General features: G+C 50.4%; 1 protein-coding gene across 4 annotated transcripts in view; it reads left to right on the forward strand.

Moving 5' to 3' along the window:
• LOC144762126 (phosphofurin acidic cluster sorting protein 2-like) overlaps positions 1 to 24,427 on the forward strand; it is a 642,794-nt gene that overhangs the window by 141,781 nt on the left and 476,586 nt on the right. For all 4 annotated transcript variants that reach the window (XM_078647259.1, XM_078647257.1, XM_078647258.1 and 1 more), the window contains one exon: positions 20,803 to 20,890. In XM_078647259.1, the coding sequence (XP_078503385.1) occupies positions 20,803 to 20,890 (88 nt within the window). The remainder of the gene's footprint in view (positions 1 to 20,802; positions 20,891 to 24,427) is intronic.

Genomic DNA, 24,427 nt, shown 5'->3' on the forward strand with positions numbered 1-24,427 from the left:
CCAGGTCTTAAGGCCTTTACGAAAGCTTTTGTGGCAAATTTCGTGGTGAAGTGGGGACTGTAGAGAGTTCCACAGCGTTGGGGCCAGGTACGAGAAGGAACGTCTACCCATGCGTGAGAGTCTGAATCTAAGGACTATGAAGTTGGATTGGGACGCGGAACGAAGTAGACGTGAAGGAAGATAAGACTGAGCTAGAGAGCATAGATAGTGGGGAGCAGTACCCAGCGTGATCTTACGCATATAGCATAAAGCCTTAAATTTTGTCCGTTGTTCAATTTTGAGCCAGTGGAGATCATGCAAAATCCCTGTGACGGAGGAAGTTTTCTGTACCTGGTGAAGTAGCCTGGCCGCTGAGTTCTGCACCGCCTGCAGTTTGCGTACTAACTCCCTGTTTGCTCCTAGATAAAGGACGTTGCCATAGTCAAGCCTTGACATGATTAGGGCCTGGATGACCGTTCTCTGTGAAGATTCAGGCATCATCCATAATATCTTGTGGAGCCATTTGAGGATCATGAAGCAAGTAGAAGTGGTCTTTGCTACTTGCTGCTTCATCGTCAGCTGGTCGTCAATCATTATGCCCAAATTGCGCACCGTCTGTACCGGTTTAGGAAGTTCACCCATTTCAGATGGACAGTGGTGCGGGCCCCAGAGATCTTTCTCCCTCTCCATGATCAGAACCTCCGTCTTTCCTCCGTTTAGCTTTAACCAGTTAGTGTGCATCCAGTTAGCGATTTTGTACAGCCCTAGCTGTAGGGAAGACATACTGGATTTATCTATGGCGGATAGAAAAAAGAGAAGCTGGGTGTCATCTGCGTACGAGAAGATTGACATCCAGATTGGACTACAGCAATGCCCTATATTTGGGCGAACCGGAATATCTCATGGATAAATGACAGCCAATCCAGAATGCGGCAGCTCACCTTCTGCTGAAGATGCCAAAAAGACAACACATTATTGGTCATTTAAGAGTACCTCATTGGCTGTCCATTAGGGAGAGGATTACATTTATGGCTTCGACATTGGTACATGACGGTTTGTAAAAAACACGAGAGGTACATACAGTCTGGGTATCAAGAAACTACTGGAACCTAATTGTGTCCCGTATTTATATTCAGACCACACAGTTGATCTAAACAAATGACAGTGTCAAGACAGAGAAGTGAGACAGAGAAGATCAAGAGTCTGAAAGACTAGAAAAAGTACCCATCAGCCCACTCAAAAGTGGAATCTCGTCATCTGGGTTGTTCAGTGTTGGAGAGAGGTGTCCTATAGGCTCCTCCTCAGGGAGAGTCTGAGGTTGCCTAGTAGCGTACCCTAGGATAAAGCATCCAAACAGTAGATGACAGTGTGTGAGCAGAAGGGGCAAAAGTTGCAGTGCTCAAAAGAAAAACAGAAAAGGAAAATGATCCTCGTGAGTTAAAAATACCTACTTTGATGACATAAGAAACTTTATTGGGTCTGACCATCAAAGTGGTATTATTAAAAAAAAGCAGTATGCTGATAGCATGGAAGGAATTACTATCCACCATGTATGTTGGTTGGTCGACATGTTTCAGCCTAGAAGCGGCTTTCTTCAGGACCTATGGTTTGCTACTGCAACACTTACTTATGGTGATTCAGAACGTGGTTTACAACCACTCTCCAATTAATTAAGAGGAAGATGGTGTGTCTTCTCCTGTGTGTACAAATGTAGGAAACAAAAGTGACAGTATTAGAAAAATGCATATCTGTAGCATAAAACTCACAACTCTGTACAAGTAGAATATATATAACAAGTAATTCTAACTCACCCTAATTTCAGGGAGAAAAAACCTCACCTCACCTGGCGACTGCTCAGGGTGAAAGGAGGCCACGCACTGTAAATAAGCGCATGGAACTGAAGTTAATTTCAGCGCAACTAACATTGTTGCAGAAAACATTTCATGGGTGATACTACTGGACAAATGGCAGAACTAGAGTAAGATTAAACGCATCTACGGGCAAGCGTCTGAATAGCAACCTCCATTCATTCGGCCAACTTGCTCAATGATTAAAGTAATCGGTTAGCCAAAATGTGAGGGAACCAGGACACCCTCCCTTAGTGCTGGGATGATTCATTAGTACTTAGAAAAAAGATTAAGCGCCTAAAATGCTGTTAAAAGGGCAGAGAACCGCCGCATAATGGAGCGCTATGACTCACCTCTCCGTCGTTGCCTCGGATAGAAACCTGAGCCGAGGGGGAGGTGAAAAATTGAGTTTAGCGCGGTGTTTTTAACTGCATAAAGCGGACCTGAGAGGGAACTCTTAAAATGAGCGTTCCTATTGGCTCACTGTGTATGCACAATGTCAGCCAATGAATACAGTTCGAGCCTACGAGCGGGCCTGTTGAAAACGGTGCAGTACAGGCCAATGTAGAGCCATCACGGTAAAACCGAGTCCGTTCGTGAGGCGGACCTTGTTGGAAGCTCGAGAACAGGGATATTCTGATAGGTTCCCTGTCTAGGCCAATGGCTGAAAGCTGTATCAGAAGCCTCGATGAGAGGGAAACGTGATTGGTTAAGTGTGCACCAATCGTGACGGAGTCAGATTAACGTGGTTCAGTCTGTAGAAGTAGCGGACTAAATAGAGAACGTGTCAAGTTTGGACTTCGTCAATTATCAAATGTGGGCCGCGCACATCTCGTTTATTAAATGGGCGCCACGCACAGACTCTGAGATGCAGTCAAAAAAGAGAGACAAAGTGGTGCATCAATAACGTATGTTGTTAAACGTGTACAAATGAGTAAGATAGTTAAATGCGAATAAACCCACAGGTCGTATGCATAGAGACGCAATATGCTGCTCAGGTATCTCGAACTGCAATATGCCAGGGCAAGAGGACACACAGACTAAATAGAAGACGTGTCATGTTTGGACTTCGTCAATTATCAAATGTGGGCCACGCACATCTCGTTTATTAAATGTGGGCCACGCCCAGACTCTGAGATGCAGTCTAGAAAGAGACAGAGTGATGCATCAATAACGTATGTTGTTAAACGTGTACAAATGAGTTAGATAGTATAATGCGGCAAACCCACAGGTCGTATGCATAGAGACGCAATATGCTGCTCAATTATCTCAAAATGCAAAATGCCAGGGCAAGAGGACACACAGACAGAATACCATGTCTACACGTTTTCATGAGACATATATGTAAATGACGCAAGGTGTACAAAGATCAAACTAGAGTGTGGGGATAAAGTCCAATGGAAGTACAGATTCCTGCTTCCTACTAGTATCTAGTTGAGTCATTGCTTGTTCTAAACAATCCAAGCATGAGTGTGACCCGGTAAGATAATGCTGAACAGTCAACAAGGTGTACAAATCCGGGTGGTGTGTCTGCTGCATAAGCATGTGTCGGCAGTCTGACACACTAGCCCAAGACACACAAACAATAAAAAATATGTCCAATACGTACAGACATATGATATTAGATGATGTCAGATGATGTCAGCTGAATAGTGCAGTGTGTCAGCTAGATCATACTAGATGTTACTCATAGTTGAATCTCACAACTGCATCCACGGGATGTCATCATTCAAACCTTCCGTGTCACTGCGTAATTTGTAAACCCATCTTTGTTCTTTCCTGAGGAGAAACAGTGAGATGTCTGTGACATAACTGGGTATGTGTGGTTGCTCTAGGATCAACCATTTCAAATCATCAGGATGGTGTTTTTTCTCTAGAAAATGCGAGGTGAGCCGGGTGGCCTGCTTGTTGCGTCTGATTGTGCTCTTATGCTCTTGTATTCGCAATTTAATTTTTCTCGTAGTCATTCCTATGTACCTTAGACCACAGGGACAGGTAATTTGATAGATGACTTTGTCACTGTTGCAATTCGTGTGGCGTTTAAGTTGCCAGGGTCGAGTAGTGCCAATGTCTACTACAAGAGTCTTGCTGGTTTGTGCACACACTGAACAGTTGCCGCACGGATGGTGTCCCTGCACTGGGGGGAGGTTCCACAAACTAGAAGTAGATTCCTCTGCTCTTTGTCGAGGTCTCGTGTGGACCAGTGCGTCTCTCAAATTGGTACCTCTTTTAAAAGAGAACAGTGGCAGAGGAATGTGTTCTCCAGAGCTATTCAAAATCCGCCATTTCTGTCTGATGATTTTCTGGATTTTCGACGAAGAGGTATTATATGTGGTCACACACACCAACCTACCTAGAGGTGGTTTCTCAACTGGAGGTTCTAGGAGGGCCTCTCGATGGTTGTTCGCAGCTCGTTTTAAGGATTTGCGAACTAGAGTTTGAGGATAGCGCCGCATTCTCAACTTCGTGGAGAGATCTTTGGCCTTAGACTGAAAGTCTGTCAGATTGGAACAATTACTCCAATGTGAACCTGAGATAAGGATTCTGACCGTTCAGACAACTAGGATGTCGTCAATGTAGCGCTTCCATCCGATGATGTGGAAGCGCTACATTGACGACATCCTAGTTGTCTGGCGAGGGGACACACAATCCCTCTTGCTTTTTCAAGAATGGCTGAATGGTCAGAATCCTTATCTCAGGTTCACATTGGAGTACAGTCGGACTGAACTCCCTTTTTTGGACTTGGTGATTTTCCCACATGAAGGGCATCTGGCCAGTTCTTTGTACAGGAAACCGATGGCACGGAACTCCCTGCTGAGATTTGACAGTCATCATCCCCGTTCCCTCAGGGAGAACCTCCCGTTCGGGCAGTTCCTGAGGGTTCGGAGGAATTGTTCCAATCTGACAGACTTTCAGTCTAAGGCCAAAGATCTCTCCACGAAGTTGAGAATGCGGCGCTATCCTCAAACTCTAGTTCGCAAATCCTTAAAACGAGCTGCGAACAACCATCGAGAGGCCCTCCTAGAACCTCCAGTTGAGAAACCACCTCTAGGTAGGTTGGTGTGTGTGACCACATATAATACCTCTTCGTCGAAAATCCAGAAAATCATCAGACAGAAATGGCGGATTTTGAATAGCTCTGGAGAACACATTCCTCTGCCACTGTTCTCTTTTAAAAGAGGTACCAATTTGAGAGACGCACTGGTCCACACGAGACCTCGACAAAGAGCAGAGGAATCTACTTCTAGTTTGTGGAACCTCCCCCCAGTGCAGGGACACCATCCGTGCGGCAACTGTTCAGTGTGTGCACAAACCAGCAAGACTCTTGTAGTAGACATTGGCACTACTCGACCCTGGCAACTTAAACGCCACACGAATTGCAACAGTGACAAAGTCATCTATCAAATTACCTGTCCCTGTGGTCTTAGGTACATAGGAATGACTACGAGAAAAATTAAATTGCGAATACAAGAGCATAAGAGCACAATCAGACGCAACAAGCAGGCCACCCGGCTCACCTCGCATTTTCTAGAGAAAAAACACCATCCTGATGATTTGAAATGGTTGATCCTAGAGCAACCACACATACCCAGTTATGTCACAGACATCTCACTGTTTCTCCTCAGGAAAGAACAAAGATGGGTTTACAAATTACGCAGTGACACGGAAGGTTTGAATGATGACATCCCGTGGATGCAGTTGTGAGATTCAACTATGAGTAACATCTAGTATGATCTAGCTGACACACTACACTATTCAGCTGACATCATCTGACATCATCTAATATCATATGTCTGTACGTATTGGACATATTTTTTATTGTTTGTGTGTCTTGGGCTAGTGTGTCAGACTGCCGACACATGCTTATGCAGCAGACACACCACCCGGATTTGTACACCTTGTTGACTGTTCAGCATTACCTTACCGGGTCACACTCATGCTTGGATTGTTTAGAACAAGCAATGACTCAACTAGATACTAGTAGGAAGCAGGAATCTGTACTTCCATTGGACTTTATCCCCACACTCTAGTTTGATCTTTGTACACCTTGCGTCATTTACATATATGTCTCATGAAAACGTGTAGACATGGTATTCTGTCTGTGTGTCCTCTTGCCCTGGCATTTTGCATTTTGAGATAATTGAGCAGCATATTGCGTCTCTATGCATACGACCTGTGGGTTTGCCGCATTATACTATCTAACTCATTTGTACACGTTTAACAACATACGTTATTGATGCATCACTCTGTCTCTTTCTAGACTGCATCTCAGAGTCTGGGCGTGGCCCACATTTAATAAACGAGATGTGCGTGGCCCACATTTGATAATTGACGAAGTCCAAACATGACACGTCTTCTATTTAGTCTGTGTGTCCTCTTGCCCTGGCATATTGCAGTTCGAGATACCTGAGCAGCATATTGCGTCTCTATGCATACGACCTGTGGGTTTATTCGCATTTAACTATCTTACTCATTTGTACACGTTTAACAACATACGTTATTGATGCACCACTTTGTCTCTCTTTTTTGACTGCATCTCAGAGTCTGTGCGTGGCGCCCATTTAATAAACGAGATGTGCGCGGCCCACATTTGATAATTGACGAAGTCCAAACTTGACACGTTCTCTATTTAGTCCGCTACTTCTACAGACTGAACCACGTTAATCTGACTCCGTCACGATTGGTGCACACTTAACCAATCACGTTTCCCTCTCATCGAGGCTTCTGATACAGCTTTCAGCCATTGGCCTAGACAGGGAACCTATCAGAATATCCCTGTTCTCGAGCTTCCAACAAGGTCCGCCTCACGAACGGACTCGGTTTTACCGTGATGGCTCTACATTGGCCTGTACTGCACCGTTTTCAACAGGCCCGCTCGTAGGCTCGAACTGTATTCATTGGCTGACATTGTGCATACACAGTGAGCCAATAGGAACGCTCATTTTAAGAGTTCCCTCTCAGGTCCGCTTTATGCAGTTAAAAACACCGCGCTAAACTCAATTTTTCACCTCCCCCTCGGCTCAGGTTTCTATCCGAGGCAACGACGGAGAGGTGAGTCATAGCGCTCCATTATGCGGCGGTTCTCTGCCCTTTTAACAGCATTTTAGGCGCTTAATCTTTTTTCTAAGTACTAATGAATCATCCCAGCACTAAGGGAGGGCGTCCTGGTTCCCTCACATTTTGGCTAACCGATTACTTTAATCATTGAGCAAGTTGGCCGAATGAATGGAGGTTGCTATTCAGACGCTTGCCCGTAGATGCGTTTAATCTTACTCTAGTTCTGCCATTTGTCCAGTAGTATCACCCATGAAATGTTTTCTGCAACAATGTTAGTTGCGCTGAAATTAACTTCAGTTCCATGCGCTTATTTACAGTGCGTGGCCTCCTTTCACCCTGAGCAGTCGCCAGGTGAGGTGAGGTTTTTTCTCCCTGAAATTAGGGTGAGTTAGAATTACTTGTTATATATATTCTACTTGTACAGAGTTGTGAGTTTTATGCTACAGATATGCATTTTTCTAATACTGTCACTTTTGTTTCCTACATTTGTACACACAGGAGAAGACACACCATCTTCCTCTTAATTAATTGGAGAGTGGTTGTAAACCACGTTCTGAATCACCATAAGTAAGTGTTGCAGTAGCAAACCATAGGTCCTGAAGAAAGCCGCTTCTAGGCTGAAACATGTCGACCAACCAACATACATGGTGGATAGTAATTCCTTCCATGCTATCAGCATACTGCTTTTTTTAATAATACCACTTTGATGGTCAGACCCAATAAAGTTTCTTATGTCATCAAAGTAGGTATTTTTAACTCACGAGGATCATTTTCCTTTTCTGTTTTTCTTTTGAGCACTGCAACTTTTGCCCCTTCTGCTCACACACTGTCATCTACTGTTTGGATGCTTTATCCTAGGGTCCGCTACTAGGCAACCTTAGACTCTCCCTGAGGAGGAGCCTATAGGACACCTCTCTCCAACACTGAACAACCCAGATGACGAGATTCCACTTTTGAGTGGGCTGATGGGTACTTTTTCTAGTCTTTCAGACTCTTGATCTTCTCTGTCTCACTTCTCTGTCTTGACACTGTCATTTGTTTAGATCAACTGTGTGGTCTGAATATAAATACGGGACACAATTAGGTTCCAGTAGTTTCTTGATACCCAGACTGTAAGTACCTCTCGTGTTTTTTGCTATTTAGTTGGGGGACAAGGTACTCTCCCGGTCTATAAACTATCTCCCCTCGGACCCTCCACCACCCCTTTGTCTATTTGTTAACATGACGGTTTGTACCAAACGGAGCCCGATTACCTCAGAGCCAGGTTCAATATCTACAGCCATGCCAGACTCTTACGCTCCTCCAATACATGGTGTGCAGTTGTCCCAAAGAACCCACTCCAACGGTCTGGAGGAAAGCCACTCGCTTTTTGGGCTCTTCCGCACGGAACCAGCGCCCGATGGAGCTCCAATCAGTTGCTAACTCTCTGCTGTTTAGGAAGAGACTAAACACTTGTCTCTTTGTGCAATGCTAATCTCCACACGCCTGACCTCTCTATGTTCTGCGTCGGGACACTCTTGAAAGTAGCTGTTGTGATTATAAATTACATATCATATCATTGGATTGGGTAAATTCACTCCCTGCTGGCCCACTCCTATCTAGAAATGGCTAGAAAGTTATTGGATTGTAAATGGTCATCACCCCAAGTAAGGTGGATCCCAGCGGTGTTGGATTGGTTAGATTCACGCTCTGCTGGCCTACTTCTCTCCAGGGAAAGCAGCTCTGAGGCTGGTCCTGCCCTGTCCAAAACTGGATGAAGTGCTTGAGCTATAAAAATAGACAAGAGGCGTTGGCAAAACAAGGACAGGTCATTTACTTAAACAATGAGGCCTGTAGCACAGGCACAGGCCTATCCCAATTTACAATTAGTCCAACACAGACTTTTATACAGTTCATTGAATTTATTAAAATGTTTCTGGCGATCCTTTTTTGCACCTCTTTCTTTCTTTGGGCCATGCATTAGGGTATTGGATGAGAATCCAGGCGGGCCTCAGCCTTGTGTGGACACAATGCAGCCACTGGGTAACTTGTCCAGATGTCCTGCATGGGTAGCGTGTAATCACTGTGTGTACTGTGTCTTGATTGGCTAAGTGTTCCTAACTTCATGTGGCATCTGACTTCATAGTACTTTGGGAGTGCGCGTACCCCTCCTGTTGTGTGATTTATTGGGGCCAATCTCCCTGGACCATTGTGGTGTAACTGCGCATATCTCCCGGAATGATCTGGGATTTCCTGTTCACATGTTTGTATGCTGGCTATGTGCTACCCCACCTGTGATTTATCAATCAGTAACCTCTGGTCTGGGTCTCAGGGCCTGCCTAACCACGTATTTCTGATTCAGGGTTGATGTGGAGTTCACACCGGAAAATTTCATCAATACAGATGCAATTTCGTTTTTATACATGAATGTATCGTTATTCATACTGACATCGTCTTTCTCAATATTAACATTCCCACCTCTAGTAGGATTTTCAACTTCACTATCTAACCCATACTTCATGACAGTTACTTTATTGAGGGGCAGTTGTTCTTTGGTTCTGACAATTGTTACTTTCGTATTTACTTGCATTTTACCCAATTTGAGGACATTTTTTTTACAGCAGGAAATCCCCAATTGCACAGAGTCACAAACAAAAAAAACACAATGAAAATAGGTAGCAATAACGTGCGCAATCTGGAAAGCCACCGAGGGAGCCAGGGTAACCAATTCGAAAACCACACCTGCTCAGGGACACCTCCCTCCTCACGCATGTCTCTTTGTAAACTGTGCAGTGCTTGGATATATCTAGGTCATTCCCTGGGATAAATGTGTAGCAGGATGCACCAATTTTGTCACACACGCCTCCCTCCATCGCAGTCATTAACTCTGACACATACTAATGCTGCATCACCTTGATGCTGATTGCTCTCAGTTCTTCTTTGATCAAATTAAGGCAGAGCTCAGTGCTGTTCAGCATTTGAAGCATTTCCCATCTGGTAATTTGAAACCAGTGGGCATTGGCTTTCGTCTACATGGTGAAGGAGGGTGTGAACCCTCCTACCAATACTTGTGAGTCCGAGAACAGTCTAAATTCTTCTGGAATGTCCTTGTACTGAGCCCAGCCAAAATAATCTGCAGTACTTTTTTTCATGAGCCTGATACAGCATGGTTGTTTTTTCCTTAGCGTGTGCTCGTAAAAGTGTGATAGTTCTTCTCCGGGAATGACCAGGGTAGGGGTGTTTATAGTGACGAGAGAGCACAGTCCGTGCCATCTGGGGACAAGCGCACCACACTGCCAGTACATATCAATCGGCATGGAGGTGCCCCATTGCATATCCGGAATGTGCAGGATTGTGCCACAGTTTTCATTTGTGCTTAGTGAAAGCATTATGACCTTTACCTCTGAGACATAAGGAATACAGTGTAAATTTCCATACAATTAGGGATTGCTCCTTCCCTTCTAGTCAAGTGTGTCCACCCACCTCGGAATCCCAGATTTCCTGACATGGTGTGTCTATTCTTTCGTTCATCCCTCCTCTTTGAGACACATTTTCCTTTGTATCATCAGCTGGAAGGTCCTACACAGAAACTCCATGTTGGGGGTCCATGTGTTATTAAAGAAGACTGCCCCAGATACGCTAAGGGCTACCCTTCGACCGCAAATGGATGTAGAAGTGTATGTGTTTGTGGATTGAGTTGGGGGTTTTGCTACCTCCAAGAATCTCTTGTGTGGGAAGTCTCGGGGCCAAACAATATCCTCCTCAATGGTGCCCTTCCGGCGTATCCTGTCTAGTTCAGTTTGAAAGTAGCTGGGCTCGGTGAGAAGGTTGGGTTGGTCTGTAACGGGTCAAATTCACTACTGCTTTTTTGGGGTTCTATCTTGTTGGGCTGGATTTTGGCCCTTATTTTGAATAGGTAAAAGTGGAGAAGGCATTGTGCCTACTGCATGCAGTATCAGCTAATAGACGTAACACGACCTGGCTGATGTCTTGGAGCCCACGGCGGTCATGAGCTGATACCACATGTTGTGTAAAAGGGCGCTGTGTAGTGCATGTGGAATGCTAGTGTTTGGGTCGCTGTAAACATAAGTGACATGGGAGAGATCACTACGCAAGCGCTGTGATAGTTTTTGAACGGATTCCATTTAGCCAGGCAGCTCTTTGGCAGCGAATAAGTGTGGTAGCAACCAAACTAGACAGAGGATAAATAGAAGTTGAAAAATACAAACCGCTCTCGGATATGGATCCAGGGAAGATGTCTGTGGTCCTCTGGTTATCAGGTGTTCTCATTCAACAGTTCGATCAAAAAGTTCACAGTACAGTTCGTAAGTTTGATTAACATCTATTAGATCTCCTTTAGTGCGATTACGTGGCGGCTGAAAGGTGGTCCGTCTGTTGACTCGATTGCAGACCTGTCTGGTAAGACCTGGATTTGTTTGTTAGTTCAGAAGAACATTGCATGTGCGCCATGGTTAATAATCATTTATTTTGGAACTCCTGTATTACCCTCAGGGGTCTGTTCTCCACACTCCATTTACGCAATTTTTTAGTGAGGCACTGGAAGGTGGCCTCGTCGGGGTATCTTTTTGATGGTTAAAAGCTAAAAGGTGGCTTATGAGTAATTAGGCAGATTAATCTACTTTACGAGTTCTTGTACTTAATGGGATGTTTGGATTAGTGGTTTATGGGCTTCTGCCGTTGCCTGAGACCCTGTCTCTCCGGATGTGTGCCTTTGGTCGCCATTGATGCGGGTTGTTTTCAACCTACATGTGCCCTGGACTGAACGACGCGGGTGCATGTTATTATTGAGTGGTGTGTGGTGGCTGCAATGTGCCCCGAGATGACGTGTCTCGCGGCACGCAATGTGCTCCTTCCTTGTGGCTCCAGATATCTGGGCTTCATCCTTCATCTAGAGGCTTCTCTTTTGGGCTAAATTTGGGCTATTTGTGTTGGATTTTGGGTGTCTCCCTAGATATCGCGCAATTCGCTATTTCACTTATGAGGCCAAGGGGTCGGAAAGTTATTCCTTGGCTCCCATGTACCCCTGATCGCCATCTTGTGGCGTTCGAGGTCGGGATTTACTGCTTTCACCAGGTGGTGTATGTGAGGTCTGGTGTGTTGGACAATTGCTAGGCCTGATCCGGGGTGAGCGCAGTCTGCTTTCTACTCTCGCCTGGAGCTTTGATGGACTTTGCAGCTTCAACTCTCCCAGGCACCCACCTCACCCCTCGGACAACGTCTTCTCAGTCGTGTTTGGGTCTGCAGTTCCTGACTTGTGGCTATGGACTTCCAAATAGTGAGCTCCCTGGAAGTATGGGATGGTGACTGAACTTCCGATATTCAAAGAACCTAAAGGAAATAACAGAAAATATTGCTGAGATCATAGGAATGTGGGGGTCGCCAAACTTTGCATAGGGATGATGACTGGACCGGGACTGCTTTGCTACTCTCGGAGGTCTGGCTGACCTGAGGAACCTCTCAATGAACCCGATGCCGTGAGGGCGCTTCACAACTTAATGACTTTTGTGTGTGTGCTGTGAAGGTTATGGGGTCTTCAATATCCCAGGCATATGGGAATCCTGGATCCCGCCACTTGAGGACAGCTTGGTTTTAGAACTGAGAGGGGGCCTCCATCTGGCTCGAGGCTTCTAGTTTTTGGGGGTGCTGTTGGAACTACATGCCACACGCCATGATGGAAACATGGGTCCCAGGCCGAGTGCCCGCGAATGGGGACCTTTCGACTTGTTAATTGGAATCCATCCCATTTGACTTTGGATGCGAGAACCTGGGTGCCTGCTTTTTAAGTTCTAGGTCTGGGAGCTGCCCCGATCCCTCGTCAGACTGCCCTCCCCCCTGCGGTGTGGCCAGACCCTGCCCTGGAGGATTAACAGCAGAGTCGGGCCTTGGTTCCCTTAATGGCGAACTTTAGTGATGATACCCGATCGGCGGGGCACATATTGCAGCTCTGTATCCCCAGATGAAAGTAAAGGTTTGTATTCCCAATGTTTTCTAAATGGTCCTTCTTTTGGTACATTTAACTCTTGAGATGTGGGTAAATGGAGGGTATTTTACTCTGGGGCTTAATCTCACTGCGCATTTGGACTCTGTGTTTGTGTGAAGGCATTACCTCCCCAGGCGGTTACCCCACCGTGCCTAGTCTGTGGCCCGGTCCCTCTTGGGCTGAGCTCCCTGTCTGCGGTTGCTGTTGCTATGTGTTTGTCCGACTCCCTGATCCCCGTCACAGTGGTGCGCTGGCTGCTTGGCCTCACTGCTGCTGAATGAAGGGTGTATTCAGGTTTCCATGACCTTGATTTCGGGGATTAGGATTTTGTGGTGGCTGACCCTAACCCATCGATCTCTGTTCATGGTATGCTTTTAACCGGCATCGGTCTGCCAGGTGGCCCATCCTGTGGCAATCGTAACATTCTCTGAGGTCTGTCTGCTGGTAAACTCCCTGGACTCTGCTGCTATAGCTGGGGTTTTACAGTGGAGCTCCATTTAAGACTGGCACCATTTGCACGTTCACAGCCAATGCGGCCCCCTCAAGGGCGGTCTTTTTCAGTTTGTATTGAACTAATCTATGAGTGTCTCTCTGGGCTTGGTCCTTATTCTCTCTATCCTTCTCTTGTTTCGTTTGGTGGTAATGCTATATATGGCTCGTATCTCCCTCCAGGGCTTGTGTCTAACCGTACCACGTTGTCCAATCTTCTTTGAATCTCACTGGAAAGCCCCTTTTTGAGAATAATGTAAAAGAATGCGACTTGCGGGCCTGTATCAGTCCACGGCTGTCCTATCTCTTGTCCCCATCGTTCCCTCATCCTAGCCAGAACATGGGTTATTGTCTCCCCTACCTTCATAGTCTCCGCCATTAACCCTCCTATGTCAGTGCGGTCAGTGAACATCTCCTTCAGGGCCGTCCATACTCGAAGTCTGTATAAATTGAATGCGGCCCGTCGTGCTCGGTGTTTGTCAGCGTAATTGCTGGAATGAACGCTTGTCAGTCTGCTGTCTGATAAGACTACTTTGCAGACTTTTGATATCGCCCATCGCTAGGTTTATTCCCGGCGTGTTCTTTTCAAAGCATGAGATCCGTTTTCCCGCTCCATCCAGAAATGGCGGTAACTTTATCCTTAGCCCCTCTTTATCCTTTTGAGCCCACGGCACGTAGATGGTCCCTGGTGTGTCCTTCTGTAGCAGCTGGTACATCTTTGCTTTGGGTAGTTCCTCTGGTTTCTCCTTAACATGGCCATCCCATCTTTTTAGGCATTCCTGCGTGTAGGGGAGGCTCCAGTCGGGATCTCCTCCTCCATGCCGGATGCAGTCTTCCGCCCTGGCCATGACCTCTGGTTCGAATCATCCCTCTTTCAGCCAGGGTCTATCGTACTGGTCATTTGTCTCGGTCCAGCGTGCTAGCAAGTGGCAGAGTGCTGCGTCAAGGTCTCGCGCTCCTCTTTGGCCAGTTTCTCCCTTGGGGTCAGTGTATCTATGCTGTGCGTTTGGGTGGAGCAGCACACGTCTTCGTCGCTGCTCCCTTTGTGCGTGTGCAGAGGTGCCATCCTGTTTTTCCTCTGTGTTGGTTAGGTCAGCACCAGGCTACCTTGGTCCCTGATCTCCCGTTTAACCCCGCTCCTTCTTTAAAGATTTGGGGCCAGATGTAGGTGGCCCAATACCGGTCGGTAACGGCCGAAATTACCGAATTTTGGCCGTTACCGTTGGGTATTTGGAATGTAGGGGAGGATTCGGTAAATAACGAATCGGTATTTACCGAATCATCATTTACCGATTCGGTAAATGACATGTAGGAAGCACTTTGAAGAGTGCTTCTGTGCTTTAAGGATTCGTTATTTACCACCAACCATTAGTTTGTGGTAAATAACGAAAACCTCTGTAAATGCAAATCTGTGCATTTACATCTGTGCCATGTGGCAGACATACATGCCCTTAGGGCATGTATATGTGCCACATGTGCACACAAGCACTATTCAGGGGTGCAACAGGGTGTCAAAGTGACACCCTGCCACCCTTGACTCTTCCCCTATTTTACTGAATCGGTATTTACCGATTCGGTAATTCACATTCATTCCTAAGGGCCTCCAGGCACATAGGAATGAATGGCAATTACCGATTCGGTAAATAAGGAATCTTAACGATTTGGTAATTTTTATCGAATTATTAGCTACATAGGATTTACCGATTCTAAAATACTGAATCGGTAAAATTCGATATTTTAGAATCGGTAAATCCTATTTACCTACATCTAGCCCTTGGTGAGGTCTCATCTAATTCTACCTCTGACTCTTCCCTGGTCGGTGCTCTGTGCCGACCGCCGCTCTCCTCGTGTAGGGGGGTCTGCTGCTCTGTGCTCTCTCTATGCTCCCCGGGAGAGAGCTCTTTCTATTCCCTCCTTAGCCAGCACCTTTCTTTTACATCCCGTCCAGCTCTCTTCCTTCACTCAGAGTTGTGTGCTGTTCTTTTCGTTCGGGCTTTGCCCTCAGATTCTCTCTGTGGTTTCCTCGGCTACCTGGCCAAGTCCTGTCGCTCCACCCTCGCCATAGGTTCCACTCTTCTTTTCAAGGATGGCAGCTCTGAGGCTGACCATCGGGAGAAGGAGCGACGTATTTAGGGGTACGGTGAGGGACGTACCTTGAGGCAAGTGTGTCTACAGGGGTCCTGGAACCTTCCCCCCCATGGGGCAGTAAAGACCCCACGCTTGCGGACCTAAGAACCACACGTAAGGTCAGAGGTTGACTCTAGTCACCCTAACAAGAAGGAAATATCTAGTATTATATTACAAAAATAAGAGCTCGTCTTTCGTCCTGAGGAAGGCCGCTGACTCATTAGAGCCGTGGGCAGAAACATGTCGACGACCGTAACAGTGGTGATTGGTGTTGGACTTGGCCCGTAGGGCAGGTTCACCCCTAAACTTTTTGCTTTATGTGTGACCCTGTGTCAGTGATTTTTTTGGGTCTCTGCGCACTTTTCCCTGGGTCCCAGAGTGAAAGTGCGTGCGTGTAGCATGGCTGGCCTGCCCTCCCATAGGAATGCATGGGGAATGTGTGTGTCCCTGGTAGTTCCTGATGCTTGGGGAGTGCAGGCTCGAGTTTAGTATGTGTCAACTCGTGAGAGTGAATGCTACGAGATGGTGTCTGCGGCTTGTATGTGTCTAGAAGGGAAGTGCTACTTCTGGACATTGAGATATGTGTGCAGTGAGGGTGCTGGAGCGTGATTGGCTGGAGCTGGCTGGCATGCCAGGCTCCAGGAAGTCTGGATGGGTCTGCCCGGTGGTGAGTGTGAGATTAGCATGAGTGATGTGTGGGAGGAGTGTACCTGTGTCCTGGATGGGCTGGGTTTTCCCCACACAATGCTGGCTCCGCCCCCCTGTGGTGTGTCTAACGACCCTAGTCTCCCCAGTGAAAGAAATGGGTGGTTGGGCCATCAAGAGTGCTCCCAAGCCAGCTGCAACTGGTTTTCCCCCACCCTGCACCTTGAAACAAAGGATTTTACAGTATAAGAAGGGGCTGTGTCCCCATGAATGTGTTCTGCTTTGGGATCCTGCCAGAAGGCGCTGTTGCTGCTGCTGGGGCCAGGAGGACCGCCACTTGTGTCTCCCTGCCTGGAGACCCAGTGTGCTGGCTCTGGCCCAGCCTTGCCCCCCTGCCTGCCTCCAGCCCCTGCTGGAGCCTTGTCCTGTCCTCCAGTGCTGGGGAGCACTGAGGATTCCTTGCCTGCAGCCCTGAGAGCGCTGCTCTCTGCCCTTCAGCGCTGGGGAGCGCTGAAGTCTCCTGCCTAGCGCTTGAAAGCGCTTTATTTTGCCCATAGCGCTGTGAGCGCTGTATTTTGTCCTGTGGCGCTTGGGAGCGCCTGTCCTTCGTTGCTAACGCTGCTAGCGCTTGGTGTGCCCAGCCGGTGCCCACCCGGCATCTGATCGCCCCGTGAGGTGGTCTAGCGGCACGGGTGCCACCCCGCTCATCTGCCGCTTTTATTGTGCCCGTTTTGGAGATATTAATTTATCACGAGGGAGCCCACTCCTCGGATAATGGGACCCCGCCTGCCTATCTAAAGCGACCCGGAAGTGTTTGTGTGCCCGGCCAATCACAGCGCGGCCCGGGAGAGGCGAACCGGAAGTCCCGTCGCCTCCCCCCCCCCCCAGCGGAGCAAAGAAGCAGCCGGCCGTCCCCGAGGCTCCCCGAGTGGAGAGGAGCCCCGCGTTGCCGGAAAGGAGAAGCCGGCAGTTTTTCCCACCCCCCGCAGCACCAGTGAAGTCCCGGTGAGTGCGGGGGCGGGTTCTCTTTGATTCCTCGAGCGGCCCCGTTGGTAGAGGGCCACTCCGACATACGAGGTCAGTTCTTGTCCGTGAGCCTGTGAGGCTCTTCGGGGCTGTTGCCCCTGCTCTGAGTCCCCCGTGAGGGACTCCAACCAAGCCCCCACCAGTACTGAGGAGCCCCAAGGCTCCTGGGGGACCATTCGTTCTTTGAGCCCAGAGAGGCTCGAGGCCATTCCTTTGTTCTGGAGCCCGGAGAGGCTCCGACCCGGCCTCATTGTTCGAGCCCTGAGTGACTATCCAGTTGTTCTGGGGTCCCCCGAGAGGGCCCCCCCCTGCCCACATACGTGACGAGCCCCGAGAGGCTCAGGGGCACCCCTGTTCTTCGAGCCCGGAGAGGCTCTTGCCCCCCACAGTCGTTTTAAGAGCCCAGAGAGGCTCTGAGAGTGCCATTTGCTTTGCGAGCCCTGAGAGGCTCGAGTGCCCATTCTTGTCTGAGAGCCTGAGAGAGGCTCAGGAGGGCCAGTTCGTTGTTCTAGAGCCCAGGGAGGCTCATCAGTGCCACAGTGGTGGTTCTTGAGCCCACGAGGCTCCAACGTTGCTCTAACTTTCCCTGCACCAGTTGCCCAGCACTTTGTGGGCAACTGCCACGTTTAGGCCCCCTGATTTTGGGACACAGGGCGTCCTAGCCCTAGAGAGGCCAGTTGGCCTATGGACAGTCACAGGTGGTGACTTATCTGAGTTTTGCGCAATTGTTCATTTTCTGCACTCCTGAATGTGTTTTTATGCGTCGTGTGCCTTACACCTCTGAATGTATTGTTGATGCATCATGTGTTTCCTTCCTTACACCGCTGAATGTATGTTTATGCATCATGTGTTATGTTCTTACACCCCTACAGGTATTGTAATACTTAGGTGGTTGTTTTCTCCCTAGTACAGGTGGTGCTAGTGAGGTCCTGTTACCAGTGATTACTGGTTGTGTGCTCTATTTTTATATTGTGTGCTACAGTGAATTTATTTTCAACAAGTGCTAAGTTCTGAAAGTGCATACCCTTGACAGTGGTCCAGGTGGCCCTGTCCTGTACATTATCCCTTGTAAATTCCGCCCGTGCCTGTTGGCACAGTGTAACAATATGTGTGTTTTATCTAATGTGTATTTCTTATAATACAAAGGCTATTTTTATATAACCTTGTGTGGAGTTTCCTTTGTGGTGGGTCCTGGGTGTTGTTGCTGGGGTGCGTGCGCAAATACTTAACTCACATCGCCTCCGAGTTTAGCCTTGCTGCTCGCGCCACGTTACCTAGAGGGTGAGCAGGGGTTATCTTGGCGTGTAACTCCCTTGCCCTGACTTGGGAATGGGGATCTCTGACTGACTTTGGCGAAAGCCCTGGCCAGCCAGGGATCCCGTTTCCAACAATGGGGTAATTGGTCCCCTAATCCCCACGTCCCAGATTATAACACCAAGTAATTCACTCTACAATTAAATGCAAATTTGGTATTACATTGGTTTTTAACCCATTATTTTCGCGGCCCCCACTTAAATAATTAGAAGTGCCTCCCTGTCTCCAGGTGAAGGCCCGCTCTCTATCAAACCGGGTTTTTAGAGAGCGAGGACTGGTCAATGATGAAGCAAGACACCGGGCGGTGTATGAGGACAGACCTCCACAACTTGTGACATGCCCAGCACTCCTATTGAGTATTGCTACTAGGGACACAGTAACGTAATGTAAGTGACTACAACTTCAGGGCAGCAATAACTGTGTGTATGTAGTATATTTGGAAGCCAGCGCGCCCTAGAGACCCCGCAGCCTCTGCTTCCATCTCGTGGACATCACTGGGGGTTCTGTGTTGATATAGCTCTCAGACTTGCCCTGTTCTGTCCTCCTAGACGTGGATGAAATGCTTGATTATGAACAGTTATCGCCAGGGTACGAGGGATCCGGCGTTGGACTGGGTGGATTCACGCCCTGCAGGTCGCTTCTCTCCGGGGAGGGCTCTTCTGCCACCCATCCTGGCCAAGCCTTCCAGCCACAGCAGCAGTAATCCTCTAAGCTTCCCTAAGCCGAGTTAATTTTATCTTCCCCCCTTCACCCTCCCCTCAGAGTCCCTGTGCTGTGTGAGCCGCTGGGCACTCATGGAGATAGCGCTTGTTGAGAGTGATATGGGTGCGGCCTCCTTGCTTTGTGTCTCCTCCAGGCTCTGCAGTTGTACATAGCGCCTCGCTAAGGCCTCCTTGCTTTGTGTCTCTTCCAGGCTCTGCAGTTGTACATAGCGCCTCGCTGCGGCCTCCTTGCTTTGTGTCTCCTCCAGGCTCTGCAGTTGTACATAGCGCCTCACTGCGGCCTCCTTGCTTTGTGTCTCCTCCAGGCTCTGCAGTTGTACATAGTGCCTCGCTGCGGTCTCCTTGCTTTGTGTCTCCTCCAGGCTCTGCAGTTGTACATAGCGCCTCGCTAAAGCCTCCTTGCTTTGTGTCTCCTCAAGGCTCTGCAGTTGTACATAGCGCCCCGCTAAGGCCTCCTTGCTTTGTGTCTCCTCCAGGCTCTGCAGTTGTACATAGCGCCTCGCTGCGGCCTCCTTGCTTTGTGTGTCTTCCAGGCTCTGCAGTTGTACACAGCGCCTCGCTGCGGCCTCCTGGCTTTGTGTCTCCTTCAGGCTCCGCAGTTGTACATAGCACCTCGCTATGGCCTCCTTGCTTTGTGTCTCCTTCAGGCTCTGTAGTTGTACATAGCGCCTCGCTAAGGCCTCCTTGCTTTGTGTCTCTTCCAGGCTCTGCAGTTGTACATAGCGCCTCGTTAAGGCCTCCTTGCTTTGTGTCTCCTCAAGGCTCTACAGTTGTACATAGCGCCTCGCTAAGGCCTCCTTGCTTTGTGTCTCCTCCATGCTCCGCAGTTGTACATAGCGCCTCGCTGCGGCCTCCTTGCTTTGTGTCTCCTCCAGGCTCTGCAGTTGTACATAGCGCCTCGCTGCGGCCTCCTTGCTTTGTGTCTCCTCCAGGCTCTGCAGTTGTACATAGCGCCTCGCTAAAGCCTCCTTGCTTTGTGTCTCCTCAAGGCTCTGCAGTTGTACATAGCGCCCCGCTAAGGCCTCCTTGCTTTGTGTCTCTTCCAAGCTCCGCAGTTGTACATAGCGCCTCGCTGCGGCCTCCTTGCTTTGTGTCTCCTCCAGGCTCCGCAGTTGTACATAGCGCCTCGCTAAGGCCTCCTTGCTTTGTGTCTCCTCCAGGCTCTGCAGTTGTACATAGCGCCTCGCTGCGGCCTCCTTGCTTTGTGTGTCCTCCAGGCTCCGAGTTGTACATAGCGCCTCGCTGCGGCCTTCTTGCTTTGTGTCTCCTCCAGGCTCCGCAGTTGTACATAGCACCTCGCTATGGCCTCCTTGCTTTGTGTCTCCTTCAGGCTCTGTAGTTGTACATAGCGCCTCGCTAAGGCCTCCTTGCTTTGTGTCTCTTCCAAGCTCTGCAGTTGTACATAGCGCCTCGCTAAGGCCTCCTTGCTTTGTGTCTCCTCCAGGCTCTGCAGTTGTACATAGCGCCTCGCTAAGGCCTCCTTGCTTTGTGTCTCCTCCATGCTCCGCAGTTGTACATAGCGCCTCGCTAAGGCCTCCTTGCTTTGTGTCTCCTCCAGGCTCTGCAGTTGTACATAGCGCCTCGCTAAGGCCTCCTTGCTTTGTGTCTCCTCCAGGCTCTGCAGTTTGACGCTGAAGAAACTCACCGTGCTGAAAGAACTCGACAGAGAGCTGAATTCTGTTGTCATTGCGGTGAAGATTCAGGTAAAAGAAGCGAAACAAACCGTTTTAAAGTGCATTGTCTACTTTGCAGGTCGTCATGTAGTTTGTTTTCATTTAACGCACAAGTATCACCCCTCAGACGGTCTTTAGGCGCTACATTTTCATAGATCACTGTTGGACTTGGCCCTTCTGGCAGGTTCACCCCTAAACTTTTTGCTTTTAATTGTGACCTGGTGTTAGTGATTTTTAGCTTCTGCGCACTTTCACTGTGTCCCCGTGGAAAGTGCGTGCGCTCTCTGAGTGCGTGTGTGAGCTAGGCCTGCCCTCCCATAGGAATGCATGGGCAATGTATGTGTCCCTGGTAGTTCCTGATGTGTGGGGTGTGCAGGGTCGAGTTTGGTATGTGCGGACTCGTGTGATTAAATGCTGCGCGATGATGTGTGCGGTGTTATTGTGTCTAGTGTGGAAGTGCCACTTCTAGAAGGTGGCATGTCTGTGTAAATTATGTGAATTGGCTGTCTGGCTTGTGGTTGGCTGGAGCTGGCTGGTGAGCCTGGCTCCAGGAGTCAGGATGGGTCTGCCCCGGTGGTGAGTGTTGAGATTAGCATGCTGATGTGAGGGAGGAGTGCACCTGGGACCTAAATAGGGCTGGGCCTTCCCCACACAATGCTGGCTCCGCCCCTGTGGTGCGACTGATGACCCTAGCCTGCCTGGTGAATGGTGAGAGGGGCTGAGCGCTCCAGAGTGCTCCAAAACCAGCTGCAACTGGTTTTTCCCCCCACCCTGCAGACACAGACAAAGGAATTAGGTGTATAAAAAGGACACCCCGCTGCCAGCACACCCCCAGCAGTCAATCCCAGGAGCCAGTATGAGGGGCCACATCACACGACACCCCGCTGCCAGCACACCCCCAGCAGTCAAACCCAGGGCATGTGGGGGCCACATCACACGACACCCGCTGCCAGCACACCCCCAGCAGTCAAACCCAGGGCATGTGGGGGCCACATCATACGACACCCCGCTACCAGCACCCCCCCAGCAGTCAAACCCAAGGCATGTGGGCCACATCACACAACACCCCGCTGCCAGCACACCCCCAGCAGTCAAACCCAGGGCATGTGGGGGCCACATCACACGACACCCGCTGCCAGAACACCCCCAGCAGTCAAACCCAGGGCATGTGGGGGCCACATCACACGACACCCCGCTGCCAGCACCCCCCAGCAGTCAAACCCGGGGCATGTGCTGCCACATCACACGACAGCCCGCTGCCAGCACACCCCCAGCAGTCAAACCCAGGGCATGTGCTGCCACATCACACGACACCCCGCTGCCAGCACACCCCCAGCAGTCAAACCCAGGGCATGTGGGGGCCACATCATACGACACCCCGCTACCAGCACCCCCCAGCAGTCAAACCCAGGAGCCAGTATGTGGGGCCACATCACACGACACCCCGCTGCCAGCACACCCCCAGCAGTAAAACCCAGGGCATGTGCGGCCACATCACACGACACCTGCTGCCAGCACACCCCCAGCAGTCAAACCCAGGAACCGGCATATGGGGCCACATCACACGACACCCGCTGTCAGCACACCCCCCGCAGTCAAACCCAGGGCATGTGCGGCCACATCACACGACACCTGCTGCCAGCACACCCCCAGCAGTCAAACCCAGGAACCGGCATATGGGGCCACATCACACGACACCCGCTGTCAGCACACCCCCCGCAGTCAAACCCAGGGCATGTGGGGCCACATCACACGACACCCCGCTGTCAGCACACCCCAGCAGTCAAACCCGGGGCATGTGGGGCCACATCACACGACACCCGCTGCCAGCACACCCCCAGCAGTCAAACCCAGGGCATGTGGGGGCCACATCACACGACGCCCCGCTGCCAGCACACCCCAGCAGTCAAATCCAGGGCATGTGGGGCCACATCACAGGACACCCCGCTGACAGCACACCCCCAGCAGTCAACCCCAGGGCATGTGCGGCCACATCACACGACACCCCGCTGCCAGCACCCCCCAGCAGTCAAACCCGGGGCATGTGCTGCCACATCACACGACAGCCCGCTGCCAGCACACCCCCAGCAGTCAAACCCAGGGCATGTGCTGCCACATCACACGACACCCCGCTGCCAGCACACCCCCAGCAGTCAAACCCAGGGCATGTGGGGGCCACATCATACGACACCCCGCTACCAGCACCCCCCAGCAGTCAAACCCAGGAGCCAGTATGTGGGGCCACATCACACGACACCCCGCTGCCAGCACACCCCCAGCAGTAAAACCCAGGGCATGTGCGGCCACATCACACGACACCTGCTGCCAGCACACCCCCAGCAGTCAAACCCAGGAACCGGCATATGGGGCCACATCACACGACACCCGCTGTCAGCACACCCCCCGCAGTCAAACCCAGGGCATGTGCGGCCACATCACACGACACCCGCTGTCAGCACACCCCCCGCAGTCAAACCCAGGGCATGTGCGGCCACATCACACGACACCCCGCTGTCAGCACACCCCAGCAGTCAAACCCGGGGCATGTGGGGCCACATCACACGACACCCGCTGCCAGCACACCCCCAGCAGTCAAACCCAGGGCATGTGGGGGCCACATCACACGACGCCCCGCTGCCAGCACACCCCAGCAGTCAAATCCAGGGCATGTGGGGCCACATCACAGGACACCCCGCTGACAGCACACCCCCAGCAGTCAACCCCAGGGCATGTGCTGCCACATCACAGGACACCCCGCTGACAGCACACCCCAGCAGTCAAACCCAGGAACCGTCATATGGGGCCACATCACACGACACCCCGCTGCCAGCACACCCCCAGCAGTCAAACCCGGGCATGTGGGGCCACATCACACGACACCCCGCTGACAGCACACCCCCAGCAGTCAAATCCAGGGCATGTGGGGCCACATCACACGACACCCCGCTGCCAGCACACCCCAGCAGTCAAACCCAGGAGCCAGTATGTGGGGCCACATCACACGACACCCCGCTGCCAGCACACCCCCAGCAGTAAAACCCAGGGCATGTGCGGCCACATCACACGACACCTGCTGCCAGCACACCCCCAGCAGTCAAACCCAGGAACCGGCATATGGGGCCACATCACACGACACCCGCTGTCAGCACACCCCCAGCAGCAAACCCAGGGCATGTGGGGCCACATCACACGACACCTGCTGCCAGCACCCCCCCAGCAGTCAAACCCAGGAACCGGCATATGGGGCCACATCACACGACACCCGCAGTCAGCACACCCCCCGCAGTCAAACCCAGGGCATGTGGGCCACATCACACGACACCCCGCTGCCAGCACACCCCCCGCAGTCAAACCCAGGGCATGTGGGGCCACATCACACGACACCCCGCTGTCAGCACACCCCAGCAGTCAAACCCGGGGCATGTGGGGCCACATCACACGACACCCCGCTGTCAGCACACCCCCAGCAGTCAAACCCAGGGCATGTGGGGGCCACATCACACAACGCCCCGCTGCCAGCACACCCCAGCAGTCAAATCCAGGGCATGTGGGGCCACATCACACGAC

Source organism: Lissotriton helveticus, chromosome 6, assembly GCF_964261635.1.
Source record: "Lissotriton helveticus chromosome 6, aLisHel1.1, whole genome shotgun sequence".
Classification (NCBI taxonomy): Eukaryota; Metazoa; Chordata; class Amphibia; order Caudata; family Salamandridae; genus Lissotriton; species Lissotriton helveticus.